At 37.9% G+C, this 14,024-nt stretch overlaps 1 protein-coding gene across 2 annotated transcripts in view; it reads right to left on the minus strand.

Moving 5' to 3' along the window:
- Positions 1 to 3,488: 3,488 nt before the first annotated feature.
- Positions 3,489 to 14,024, minus strand: part of tnfrsfa (tumor necrosis factor receptor superfamily, member a) — a 28,654-nt gene continuing 18,118 nt past the window's right edge. The window contains exons 2-10 of one of the 2 annotated variants that reach the window (XM_053478824.1): positions 12,083 to 12,236; positions 11,550 to 11,678; positions 10,570 to 10,681; positions 9,650 to 9,792; positions 9,443 to 9,532; positions 8,661 to 8,701; positions 8,264 to 8,539; positions 7,302 to 7,338; positions 3,489 to 6,739 (exon numbers count right to left, since the gene is read on the minus strand). In XM_053478824.1, coding sequence (XP_053334799.1) covers positions 6,450 to 6,739; positions 7,302 to 7,338; positions 8,264 to 8,539; positions 8,661 to 8,701; positions 9,443 to 9,532; positions 9,650 to 9,792; positions 10,570 to 10,681; positions 11,550 to 11,678; positions 12,083 to 12,236 — 1,272 coding nt within the window. In that variant the 3' untranslated portion in view covers positions 3,489 to 6,449. Of the gene's footprint in view, positions 6,740 to 7,301; positions 7,339 to 8,263; positions 8,540 to 8,660; positions 8,702 to 9,442; positions 9,533 to 9,649; positions 9,793 to 10,569; positions 10,682 to 11,549; positions 11,679 to 12,082; positions 12,255 to 14,024 lie in introns of those variants that run through there. The other variant, XM_053478823.1, reaches the window with a different exon arrangement.

A 14,024-nucleotide genomic window follows, 5' to 3' on the forward strand; every position in this document is an offset into this window, starting at 1 on the left:
CGTTTTGCTTTCACAATGCTGTTAGGATGCAATACTGCCTCCCACAATAGCACTGAAACATTTAAGATCCAAACAGGAAATGCATATGGTTATAATAAGATGTTAAATAAAGCAAATGTTTTGTCCAAAGGTCAAAATAGCATACATGGTTAAGAACTAATACTGTTAATAAATAGCAAATAAAAAACAGCTGTTTCCCCACTGAGCAGTAGGGTACATTATTTGCAGCTGTTTGGCTTTCATTTCGACGGAGCTGTGCCTTTAAAGAGCTAGTTAACGACACACGGGTTATTAGATTTCTTCACTTTCATCTCCACTGCTCTTCTCTCCTGCTCCTCTTCAGATTGTAAAAAGTGCTGATGTATGAGGTGGTTTCTCTAAAAATAATTTCAAGGATGATGTTTTTGCCTAAAGTACTCTAGATCCTGCAACAATCCATGAACAGTGTGTTCTGATTTGGTTATTGAACATCAGTATCGAAAATCATGTTGGTCCCTTGGTGTCTAATCACCTTTTCTTAAAGAAGTTTGATTTTGATGAAGACAGCATGAGGACCTGCCTGGTGTACAGTTCTCATAAAGCTGTTGTTGCTTTTTCCTGTGTTAACTGACATCCGTCATCTTCAGGTTCCTCTCCGGTTGTCTTCTATCAGGTTGCTTAGGGAGATCAATGACGTCCATTTCAGAAGGTATTCTTGCTATCCAAATGGCAAGTCTCGTGTGACTGCTGTTAAGACCAAATCTCCATCTGTCTGTTTTAGCTTGCGTGATACTGTGAGATTTAGTAGACCCTGTCTGGGTGACCACTGTCCTATGTTGCTGCCTTACTGTTTTGGGCTTCAGGGTGCTGTTATATAAGGTACTGAAAAGCTGCTCTCAAGCAAGTGAGAGGGTCAGCCGGTGTGGTCGTTCCTAACATTAGCTGTGTCTCAATCCGGGGGCTGCGTCCTTCGTAGTCTTCTTGCATTCACTAACGTCTGGAAGTGAAATATTTTGGTCTCTGGAGGATTTCCTATTTGCGTCACCAGCTTTTTCCACGCTTACTTTCATGTTATGAAGCACCGGTCCTGTCGCCTAGCAGCCTTTACTGCTACAGTTATAAAAGGACTTTAAGGAAGTTTTGGAATCAGAAATTTTGATTTTACTTTTTTCATTTATTATTATTATTTTCTTCACTGCGAGCATAAGTCATTTAACAGCGGAAATTTACCAGGTATTACAAAAACCTGTCTCAAAGGAAACGGATTTTATGTGTTTTTTTATATGCAACATTTAATATATTTTAATACTTAATAGTAATTTATGGCAGATGGCATAGTTTTAGTGTCCGAGTGTGCTTGTGTGCCCTGTGATAGATTGGCATTCCAGAGTGTACCCTACACCAAGTCCCCTGGGATAGGCTCCAGGGCTCCTGAACAAGATAAGCAGCACAGGATAGGGTATGAGTGAGTAGGTGAGTATTGTTGGATATCCAATTGAGCGGAAACTCATCGGGTTCTGTGTCTCTTTCTGACTTGCAATGATTCTTAAAGTGCCCCCATGATGCTTTTTCAAATATGATCTTTCATGCAGTGTGTCATGTAGCTGTATGTGAACATAAACGATCTGCACTATATGTGACGCCGACAGTGCACGATAAATGAAGCTTTTGTCTATTAAAAAAAAAAGAGTTGGCTCACATTTGCCTAAACGAGTCGTTAGCAATTTAAATTTTTCTCTCTTGCGGATCCACGTCACTACGTAACATATTTGCATAATGTCCGCCCACGTTCTACATCGAGAACAATTAGCCCGTCCTCTTACAATTAACGTTACCAAACTCTTGTTAATGTGACCGAGCATTCATGCCGGGTTTGCTTAAACAATTTGTAATATAAAAAAAAAACAATAAGACGAGAGCACACGAAATCCTTTTTAACTGTTTATTCTCCACCATTCACCAAAACTGAACCTAACACTTGAGAAGTGCGCATCCCCCTTGCCCTTCTACAGCAAGCCCCGAGGGGGAAAAAATGCATCACACACACACACATGTACATCACAAGCGCCCGTGCATCTACGTACATTAACATACGACACTTACCACTGAGAAACGTCCTGCTCCAGTCGTCAGACTCCGGCTCGAATTGATAGAAAAGATGAAAGGAAAAGGAAATGCAGAAATGGTAGATGATAGAAATGGATAAAAATGTAATCCATTTTTGGAGAAAACTAAAGTGTTTTTTGACCTTGCATGCCTGTAAACCTGTTTTAAGAGACTCATTAAGCAATATTAGCAACCTTTAAAATGGCATAATAGGGGCACTTTAAGTTGAACCGCCCAAAGATTCCACCGTAGAGTAAAGGCGGCCAAATTTGACGGAACCATTGAAATACTCATTACACTATGACAATCTTCAAATGCAGCCTTCAAAGAAGAAGCCCCCAAATTAAGACTTTCTTGTACTCTTCCACTCCTTGTGTTTATTAGTGAATCACAAACCAGCTAGGTGCATACCACCACCTGCTGTATCGGAGCGGGTCGGAACACAAGCAATTGTGCCTAGTGTAAAAGAAACCCGAGTGCGGTTCTGAGCCTTAAGGTTTATGTTGTTTCCTTTGCTTGAAGGTAGAAGCCTGATTGTGGATCTTTTCTCTGGGGAACAACTTCTCCTCCAAGCTTAACTGCCTCATCTCTCACCGAAACTTACCATATTAAGAGCACTTTCCAGAAGGATATCTGTAAGCTGTGACTGTCTTATTATGCAGTTTAAACACTCTTAATGCTCTTAATGGTCATCCTAATGGTGGCTGTAGGACAGTGCAGCCACATCAGGCCAGCTTAAGAGGGTGGATACTGAGCACCAAAGTTGTTGTGTGTGTACCATTTACCAGAACTGCTTTGTAGTCTCTATAAAAATATCCAGTTTTATTCCAGAATAAAATGTTTTTATAAAGAGCAGAATTTAAATAATGAGCATAACAATTGGTTTATGTTGATGCATATCAGTCAGCTCCATGGTGTTAGAAAGGAAAGCCCTGCAAATTTATCTGTGCATCACTGCCTTAGAATCTGGTAATCAGATTAAAGTCGTTTAGAAAAACAGATCAAAAAGGACAATAATTCCTTAATCTCTAAATACTCAATGTAAATTATAAAGCTCTATTTCTTACTCTAAAGCTTTTAATGGACATGAGAAAAATCAGTGTCAGCATGTGCTGAATTTCACCACAGAACTACACTTCACATTTAGTAAGAAATGTTTATTTCACAATTAAATCATTCTACAAATGCATTTGCAACAGCAAATACCTTACAACTGTTAACGAGCCGACAAGACGTGTTTGCTTCTACAATATGAGAGCGAGAAACGTGGGTAAGCAAATGTAGGAAGAAAATGCAGATGTGTTAAAAGAAATCAAGCTGATCTATGAGTAAAGTAAATAATATAGAGAAGTCATGAAATCATTGAGCTCATCTATTAAATGAATTGTTACTGTATTTAAAAAAAAAAAAAAAACTCACTACAAGTGCATAAGAAGAGAACAGAGAAAGGAAAAAAAAACAGGAAGAAGAAAAACAGGTCCCTTGATATTGATGCATGTACAGTCTGGTCCAAAAGTTTGAATGAAACTTTAACGGAAAGGTTTATCCAACTGACAGCAGATTTGTAAAAAAAAAAAAATTTAAGTATCTGATTAAATTGAATGAAATTGTACTTTATCGTTTTTAGTCAGTAAGAAAACATTTACTGACTTTAGACTTTTTTTTTTTTTTTAAGGATGTCTTGCGCCATGTATCTTCTTCACTAGTATCAGTTCTCTTTTGGACCAGACAGTATCAGTCCACATTATAATATTTAATTTTTGAAAACACTAGGTGGCAGTGCCTGCACTGTTACATGAGCTGAATGAACACTGAACAAGTCTTTTTCCCCCCATTTAGAGAATACACTCTTACTTACAACTAGTTTATACAGCTATGGCAATTTACACACAGCTGAGTCGAAGACCTAAGCTCATTTACAATCTCACAAACGAACCAATAAAGGAGTGTATATAGGAACTTGTAAATGGCAACAATCTCTATGACACGGTCATGAATAAATAATTTTAACTCTGTTGTAGGCTAGAACAGTATCATTATAGTTTATGAAATAGCTTCACACTGAGTGTCCCCTTACATAACTTTCTATTATGAACTCATTCAGCAGTCAGTTTGTTCCTTCAGTTTGTAGGATGTCACTATACTTCATTCTCCTCACTCTAGGTTTTCAATAGATACGTATATTTATAATATATATCTGCAATTTCTGGTATTTAAATGATTCCTTCTATGACTATATACAGCTCAGGTCATAATAAATGAAATTCAAATCTCGATGAGTGGAAAAGACCTTCATCTTTCCATGAGATCTTTTTAAAAAAAAAATAATAATAATAAAATAAAAATCCACACGTACCAACACATCCATGATTTACTACTACATGCAATAGGTTGAGAGTATAAAACAAACAAACAACAAACAAAAACAAACAAACAAACAAACAACAAAGAAGTAATCTTGTTTTTGTCATGTGTTGAATGGGAGCAATGGGGCACCCGTTTAAGAAATGTAGAAGTTTGTGCCAAACAGCACTGAGCTTTTGGCAGCTTAAAAATCAATGCCACTTGCTTGTAGTTGTTGTGCCTTACACTGCAAGGCAATTGAAAACCTACACACAACAACACACTTGAATATGATTAAAAGGTATAAATAATTACACATAGTTCTACTATGACAATAAATATATCCAAATTCTACATAAATAAGGAAATGGAAGAGGCTGAAGAGGTTTGTCTAACTGACTTTACTAAGTTCACTTTCCGCAGTGACATGGACTTGCTGGTGAACGAAGCAGAATACGTCCTTAAATATGTGAAATATCCTAAGCAGACAGGACATTTACATTAAACCATGACTGCAAATCAATCTTTACAGTCTACTACTATTTCATATATATATTTTGTTTTGCATGAACTATGTTAGAAAGCTTTATGACCTTGACTTATGTCAAAAAACAAATCATCTTTGTGTCCCCTTCCTTCCTCTATTCTACCATAGTCAATATCATTGAACAATGGAAAAACAAAGCTGAAAAAAATGTCAAAAACTGTAGAGGCATTTAGTGTAGTTTAGGGCAGTTTTTCCCCCCCAAAGCGTGGTACTGCTGTAAATGTACTCAAGGGGGACAGTGAGACACCGTTCATAACAAATAAATAAAACATTTTTTTACTTCTAATTTTGAAATTAGGTTTAAAACTCCCATAAAATCTTTCTGATTAAAGTATTCACATTTACAAAACAACCAGAAGGAATAAAACAAAACATGGGATTTAACCAATGTGATATTCTTCATTAATGGTAGTCTTGTGTATTGATCAGAGTTGTGATTATTGGTTTGCGTGGACCTCAGGAAATTTTTTATGTTTCAAACTGGGCTGCAGCCTTGTTAGAGGATGTCTGGTCTATTGGTAAAACTGCCTTTAACTATAAATGTGCACAAAACCAATTAGTCAAAACCAAACATTTTGTTTACTATAATTAAAGCTGCTTGTATGCATCACCAGTGGGGAAAAAAAGAAAGAAAAAAAAGTATTTGCAGGCTTTGGACCAACCTGTATTTATTTATATAAAAACAAACAAACAAACAAACAAAAAAGCCTGAGGCCAGTGCACAATTTGAGACAAAGCTACGCTGTTACCTAGCGCAAATTCTCGCTGAGTCCAGTGATGGCTTTAAAATAGCCAAATAAAAAGTTGCTACAAACAGAGCTTTAACAGACAAACAAAAGCCAAGTCCTCCCTCTGCCTGTCTCAAACACGACATTCTCTTTCTTACATCAGGCTGCTCTTAATGAGTGTGTTTCAATGTCATAATGATCATCTAAACATATTTTTTTTTGTTTTTTGTCTTTTTCACAGCCCAGTGTTTTGTTTAGAAAAAAAACAGAAGAGGTTGCCACGCCGTTTAAATTTTCTACGACGATACGCTTTGCTGCAGAACATCAGTGCACATGCGTGGACGAACGAGAGGCTGAATTAAGCATTGCTTCTCTCTTTATCTTGTGTAGCATAGTTTCACACAATTGCTTACAGGCATTTTCTTTCAATTCTTTTTTTTTCTTTTTATACGCCTGAGAGGTAATGGGAGGCATCATGAACTGTTCAGCTACAGCAGCCAAAAAACGAAACAAAACAAAAAAAAAAACCTAGCACCCCCACATGACTCTCAAATGCTTGTTATAGCTCACGAGTTTGGTTAAATGAGTTTCATTCATATTAACCCACTTGTCGTAAACAACATTTGCACCTTTAGTCCATTATAGGCCGTGTAAAGGTAAGGCACGATGCTTTCCACTTTACAAGTTCATTACGAGGCACTGTTTTCTTTTTTTTTTTTTTCTCTCTTCATTTATACGTTTTCTCATCACTCGTATTTGTAGTAGCCACGCTCAACTGCACGGCAGGCGATCTGCTCGGCGGAGTAGCGCTGGTCGAGATCGAGCAGCGCCTGTAGCAGGGAATTGATGTTGGCTCGGAGTCCCTCACGTTGCATCCACACGCGCAACAGTTCATACACTTTGTCGCTAGCGTTGTGCGACTCTGCAAGCTTGATGGCGTTATCACTTACACCAATGCTGCGAAAAAACTTGTTGTGAACACGCACATCCAGTACGTCAAACAGGTCGAAGCTCTTGCTTAGAGACACTTCCTCAGCTGTGGACAGAAGAATAAGGAAGGTGTCAGAATAATTCTATACAAAAGAAACCATTTTTATAATTTTAAAATAATAAACGTTTAAATGACAAATGACCTTAGATAAATCACCCACTACTTAATTATAGCAATTTATTTTGACAATTATCCTTAAACATGCCAATGGTCAACTTTTAAATGCTTACACTTGTACCAGAGCAAGCCCTGCTAGGATTATATTTATATAGTGCAACTGTATAACTGTATGTAGAGCATCCCAAAGTGGTTTATTCATCACTAGCAAAAAATGTAAAGCACCAACACTGGACAATAATACCAAAAAATATTAAACAAACACTGACTAATGGAAAACTACCATAGCATTTACTAACAATAGTAGTAAGGATTTTCACCACTAACGAGGATGTAATGAAGGAAATCTCTCTAGGACATGATGACAGTTTGAGGTGTGTGTAGGTATATTTATACAAAAAAAAGCACATTTTGTGTGCTTACGAAAAAGATAAACAACAGTTTATCTCTAACACTTATCATGGAATTATCTTAACAGCAAGTTTCTTACCAAGTAAGGGCACCAGTTTTCGGGGTGTGCCATCCTCCTATTAAAACACACACAAACATAATTAACATTCTGCTCCTCAGAAAAAAAGAAGAAAAAAAAACCTGTCTCTGCAGTACAGCATGAGATTGCTGACTTTACTGTGACTCATTCATGCTGAACCCCTGCCATCTCAAAGGAACATACCGCAAGCCAGACATGTAAATCACAGATTTTATCGTTAATTTAAAGCAGAAATGCTGCTAATGGAAAGATAATGTCTTGAGGTTAACATTCACTCCCTGATCTAACACACCCCATCCAGCTGATCAAGGTTGTAATGGGTGTGTGGATATTACACATGGGTGTGTATAGCATTGTTTGGTTTAAAAATATTTCTCTCATGACACTGAGATGATGTGTTAAATCAGCTGCAATAATGCTTTAAAGCATTAAATTTAAAGCATCAAGTGCAGATGGGAACAGCTGGAGTGATCCCAGATGTGAAGTTGAAACAGTGGGTATTTTGGTAAAATAAAAATAATAATAATTATATATATATATATATATATATATATATATAGAGAGAGAGAGAGAGAGAGAGAGAGAGAGAGAGAGACCATATTGCAACACAAAGTTCACATGGATACAGACAATACAATAGCCAAGGTATTAAAGTTTAACTCAACATGGTTTACTAAAGATGGGAAAAACAACATTGATTCAGTATTGACATTCTTTGTCAATACACAAAATTTTTTTTTTTACATTTTATTTAAAATTGATACAAGTTTGCATTTAACTGGTTCAATTCCACTATGATCCTCTGCTCTAAACTATTCCTGCATTGGCAGGCAGCAAAGCATCCTGTGTTGTAGGAGCAAATTATTTGCCAAGTTTCAGCGAAAATGTATTGTAATAGCATCACATCCACTGGTCCCTGATGATTCCCGTCCCTAGTGTTTACTGTGACTGTTTTGACTCACCTTGGCCCATGACTCTGCCTCCCTCTCACAGCTGGCTGAAATAGGAAGTGTCATGTTGACGGGCAGAGCAGATAGACTGGTCTGGGAGGAGCTGGTGGTGTTTGGTAGGCTATCCCCAAGTCCTCTGTCCTCATCCTCCACTGGGATGCTTTTACTCCCCAGGATGTGAGTCTCTTGCAGCAGCGGACGAGACTCCGTGCGAGGCAGCTCTGCCTCCTCTAATCCTGCGTTACGATTGTTCTCACACTCCTCAGAGGTAGGAACACAAACACCATCCTAGAAAGACACAAATCAGCAGGTAATCAGAAGTTTGCACTTTAAGATTGGTGCAAATATTAAATATCAACTCGGTTATTTTTGGTGTGTGTTGATTAACCTGAAGCATAAAGGGACTTACAATAGGAATCTTTACTTCATTATTTTGAACCACTGGGCTTGCTAAATAGGAGAAAATTAAAAACACACCATAAGCAACAAACAGCAATAACAACAAATGATAAAGTCTAAATTCATCACCACTAATTGTCTAACACTGTTTTATGCACTAATGTTGGGTACAAATAGTGCACTACAATGACAAAAGTATGTGGAGACCTCACCATTCAATTTAATTCAATTCAATTTTATTTGTATAGCGCTTTTAGCAATTGTCATTGCCGCAAAGCAGCTTTACACAATCAAAAGAATTATTTAAGTTTGTATGAAATGTGAATTTGTATGAATCAAAATGGTCAGTTTGTCTCTGGTGACAGCCTTGAGAGGAACCAGACTCAACAGGAAAAAAAATAAATAAATAAACAGCCATTTCTGGTCATTGAGCACCCCGCTGCGGCTACTTTAATGTTAAATACCTTCCATAAGATTTTGGGGCACTGGTCTTATTAAGACAGGTTTACACTAGGTCTCTCAGTTCTGGTGAAGGAAAACCTTAATGACAAAGACATTCTGAAGAACTTTGTAATTTTAAGTTTTTGAGCAGACCCTAAAACTGTGAGGGAAGTTTAGATGTCCACATACTTTTGTCCACATTTTAACATTAATTTATTATGCATCTACAGCAGAATTTTAAATAATAGATTCACTATTAGAGGACCTGAACAGCCCTTTAAGATGGAACATTTCTCATCAATATTCATAATATACAATAGTTCATTTTATTAAGATGATTAGTTTAAAAACCTTGTTGTCTACGGAGTCGTCTCTTCCGCCGAAGCACCAACACAATGATCAAGATGAAAACCAAGAATAAAAGAAACAATACAACCGACACTGGGGAAAAAGGAGAGAAAACAAAATACAAGCATTTTAATACAGATTAAATAATCTAATGTTCAAATACTATAGTCTTGTAACATAAATGAGTGTGGTGTGGTCATGTAATTGTACCCATGATGCCATGATTTTCAGTACTGGATGTGGGTGAGACTGTGGGCATCACAGTGGGGTCATGAGGTGATAAAGGGCGTTTTTTACACTTTGTGTTGGAGGTTGGAGTGCACGCCCGCTCCTCAATTTCATCTGCTTTGCACCTAAGACACAAATTTGAGAACGGTTATTACTGCCGGTTCTGACATCAGTTTTGCATTTTAAGATATTACCAACACTGCAGAGAATAATTCATTTTTGTGGCCAAATTCTGGAAATGTGGAAATGGCTACATTCATATTACCAGCCTTTAATGACTCAATTCTGTTTTTTGTAAAAAAGTTTTTTTTAAGGTTGTCTGAATCCACAATCTAACTGTTGTATGTGGTCCTAGATTGAATACATATCTGACACACTGTCATGTAACTTGAATGAGGACCGTCAGTTCAGAAATCATGTGACTCTCACACCCTTGTTTGGAATGACTACCTGGTCGATCAAATATGACATGCTTTAACACAAATGGCACATGCAAAAACTAAATCGATGTGCACATGCGTGCCATTTCAAAGGACCACATTAGAGTCACATAAAAGTATTTCTGAATGTGATTCGTCATGACATGCAAATCTACTCTGACGAACAAAAATTAGAGCTGAACAATGTGGCATGTAATATGAACATAGCCAAAAACCTGATCCTGGCTGTCAAATTAACTGCAATGCTTACACACCATCATCTTTGCAAGAAAGAAAAAAAAAAAAAAAACTCTGCTTACTGTACAAACTCAGTTTTAAAAATGTTTAAATGACCAAATGGATTTATTACATTGTGTAATTTTTAAAACTTTATATTGCAGAATGTGTGACCATGAAAAAGGTTCTCTCAAGCTATAGTAGTACTTTTAGTACTTTTTCTTCAGGTTGTGGCATAGTAGTTACCTAGTGCACTTCTTGCACACTTCACAGGGCTCATCTGGCAGACAGAATGTGCCAGACCTGCACTCACACGTAGTGTCCATTGTGCTTGTGCACTTCTGTGTTTCTATTTGACCTGTGCAGAGAGAGAGAGAGAGAGAGAGAAAGACAAATGGATGAAGGTGGATTAATATACAGAATACACCGCTTTTAACTACAGGTGTTTATCCTGCAAGGAACTAAAGAGAAATAAATGCAATAAACATTCTAGCAGAATACCTTAATGATGTACGACATGCAATATGAGTATGTATAGCATAACAGAAATCATAGAATGTTCATGGGCAACTGTCCAGATTCCTAAAAGGAGTGATTAAACTATGATTTTCCTGATCCACACACCCCACATGAGTCAGCAACGGTTTCCATCAACTCTTCCTCTCTATATCACCATCTCTCTCTCTCACGCGCGCACACACACACTCACTTGACTCACACACAGAAAGGATCACAAAAAGAGCAGGGGTGATGGGTGAAGGCCACACCCAGACTGCGTAACAGTAGCTGATCGGTTTCTCATGGCTGAGGAAACTCTAAACCTGTCTCTATTCACCTGGTGTCCATTAGTGTCCTATAGAAGTCCTTTGGGACATCGTGCGACTGTTTCATACGAGTTTGCAGCAAAGTTTAGGCTTCACGAGTGCTTTTGTTTAATGGCCTTTTCTGAAAATGTGTTGTAACATGTCATAGCCTGAGGGACAGTGAATAACTAATTCTCTTAAGTAAACACACCCAGGCTAACATGTTCTGGAAATGCTTTTAATTTCTTCGGTTGTATTATGATTTATTGTCCAAACTCATCAGTTTACTGGTAAAGCACACAATCCTAATTCTCTTTAGGGGTGGATCAATGCTCTCTGCAGATAAATGTTACTCAGTAATGACAGTGAGTTGGATGTGATCAAATTATCAGTTTTGGAAAACACATAAAGAAGGAGAATTACCCGCAGGGCACGGACTACACTGGAGGCACATTTCCATGCCAGTTGGATGCTCGGCGTAGGTGCCCGTCTTGCACGGTTCACATATTCCCATCTCCTGATTTGCAGTGCACTTCTCCTTCACGTAGGTCCCTGTTAAAGAAATACAAACATCCCCCCACAAGGGTTTACTTTCTCAGCTCATGGAGAAACTATTAAACTTAGTGCTAAGAGAGGCTAAAATTAAACTTGCATAGCATTATATATTTCTAAACCAGTTTAGTAATTGTACATGACAGTATTAATATTTCCACAGCCAGCCGTAACTCTAATAAACAAAAACACATCAAGTCTCCATATGGAAATGATGGATGGATGTTGTTATAGGTGGTTGCTAAGTGCTACACTTCGGAGCATTTTGATTGATGAAATGTCTTTACAACATTTTTTTTTTTACATTATTAACTACTTTTAAATAGATTTTAAAATAATGTTGCAGCCTTATGCTAATTTCACATCATGGCCTGTGTCTAATAACACGTGTCATTCCTACTCACCAGCCTCGCAGTTTTTGCAGCATAATCCATGGTGTGAATACTCCTCGTTCTCCACACAAGCATGCTGCTTGGCCGTCTGGTTCAGGTTCAAATTGAAGCCGAGCTCAGCTGCTCCTCTGCTCACCACGGTCAAACCCAGCACGAGAAGAAAAACCTGGTGAGACAAAGCCATTCAGGTCAGTTCACATGCCTTTCTTATTTTGACTGGAAGTAGCAGAGAAAGTGAAATATGTAAAAGTGGAATGAGACACGGATGCATCCCTCGTGCAAAAGATTGCTTTCTTTAATTTAAACCAGGGATCTCTTTTATTAACCCTGCAGACACATGGCTCTGTGTACATATACATGTTTCTACACATAGAATCTGATTTAGTAAGTACACAAACCCCTAGTGGTTGAGGAGGAATTGTAGGTAAACTGATTATGAAGTAACATAAAATGTAAAGAAACATCTTACTAAATGCACATTTAAGGATCAAGCAAGTAAAGCTTGATGATTTCCCACCTACCCGATACGAATGTCTTCAAAAGCACTGAAATAACGCCGGAGGTGGGAATGCTGTCGGCATTCCGGCTCTGACAGCTCCTCAAACTCAGCTACACTACTTGAGCTCATGATCATAATCAACTAGGGATGTGAATGGGAATAGTGCATGTATAGTTTTTTGCCTTCTGCCTGCCAGCAATAAAAATCTAAATGATTAAATGTAAAAAAACAAAAACTTGTTGTCTAGTTTAAACCACCGTCATCATCATCATTCCTGGGCTTTTTAACTCCTCCAAGCTTAGAATCTTACTGCTTACAAACGGCTATGGAAAAGAAAAAGCTTCTTACTCTTGGTGTGTCATGCATGGACTGATGTACACGGCTACTCTCAATCAGATGTTTATGGTTCGCACAAATCACATGCATGAGGTTGTGCCCAGACAGAGCAAGATTCATTAACATCCCCTACGTACAGCTGTGATAAGTGGCCATTTTCACATGTGCACCGAAGCTTCTTCACATCCAGAATTAGAACTTGACCTACACATGCTATGATAAATGAGACCCCGGAAGATTAAAAAGAAATGCAAATCCATACAGGGAGGCAAATAGGGGGGGGAGAGCTTTGCTGTACCCAGATGAAATATAATCTAAAGATGTACGTGATGCTGCCATGGTTACAGGCGCCCCCACACGTACACACAGCCATATGGCACAGAGGCATAGAAACTCTCTTTACACTGTGAATAATGTGCAACTATGGCATATACACTCACTGGACACTTTATTAGGAATGCCTCTTGTCATTTACGCGATTATACAATCAGTCAAACATTTCATTCATAATGAGGAAAAGAAAGGCTTCGGCGTGCTTGTGTGTGTTGTTTGTTTATTGGGCTGGCTTGAAAATTTTGGAAATGGCTGATGCCCTGGGATTTCCAAGCAAATCAGTCTGTAAAGTTAACACAGAGTGGTGTAAAAAAACAAAACTAAGCAAAACCAAAACACCCGGTGAGTGGCAGTTGTGTGGGTGGACACGCCTTGTTCATACAAGCAATCAGAGGCCAGTGCTCAGACTGGGCCACGGGTACAGGATGGAGACAACAACAGTAAATGAGTGCTCTATACAAATATTGTGAACAGAAAAGATGTTCAGAAAGCACAACATATTAAACCTATGAGCAGATCTAAAAACAGCAGAAGACAACATTGTGTTACACATAGATCATTAACTGTACTTTTTATTTTTGTACAGTCATCATGTGTGTATTATTTCTGCACAGTTAATCACACAGTAATCGAAATCGCAATATTGACCTGTGCAATTATTTAAACAAATTGTTAGGAACTTGGAGTTTGTCAATAATTTAGTTATTTGTGAATACTTTTTTTTTGAGGCGATAAATATTAGCCTACCTAGAGAAATATGTGCGAATACAAAAATGGTTCATTTAA

Source organism: Clarias gariepinus, chromosome 19 (genome assembly GCF_024256425.1).
Source record: "Clarias gariepinus isolate MV-2021 ecotype Netherlands chromosome 19, CGAR_prim_01v2, whole genome shotgun sequence".
NCBI classification, from domain to species: Eukaryota; Metazoa; Chordata; class Actinopteri; order Siluriformes; family Clariidae; genus Clarias; species Clarias gariepinus.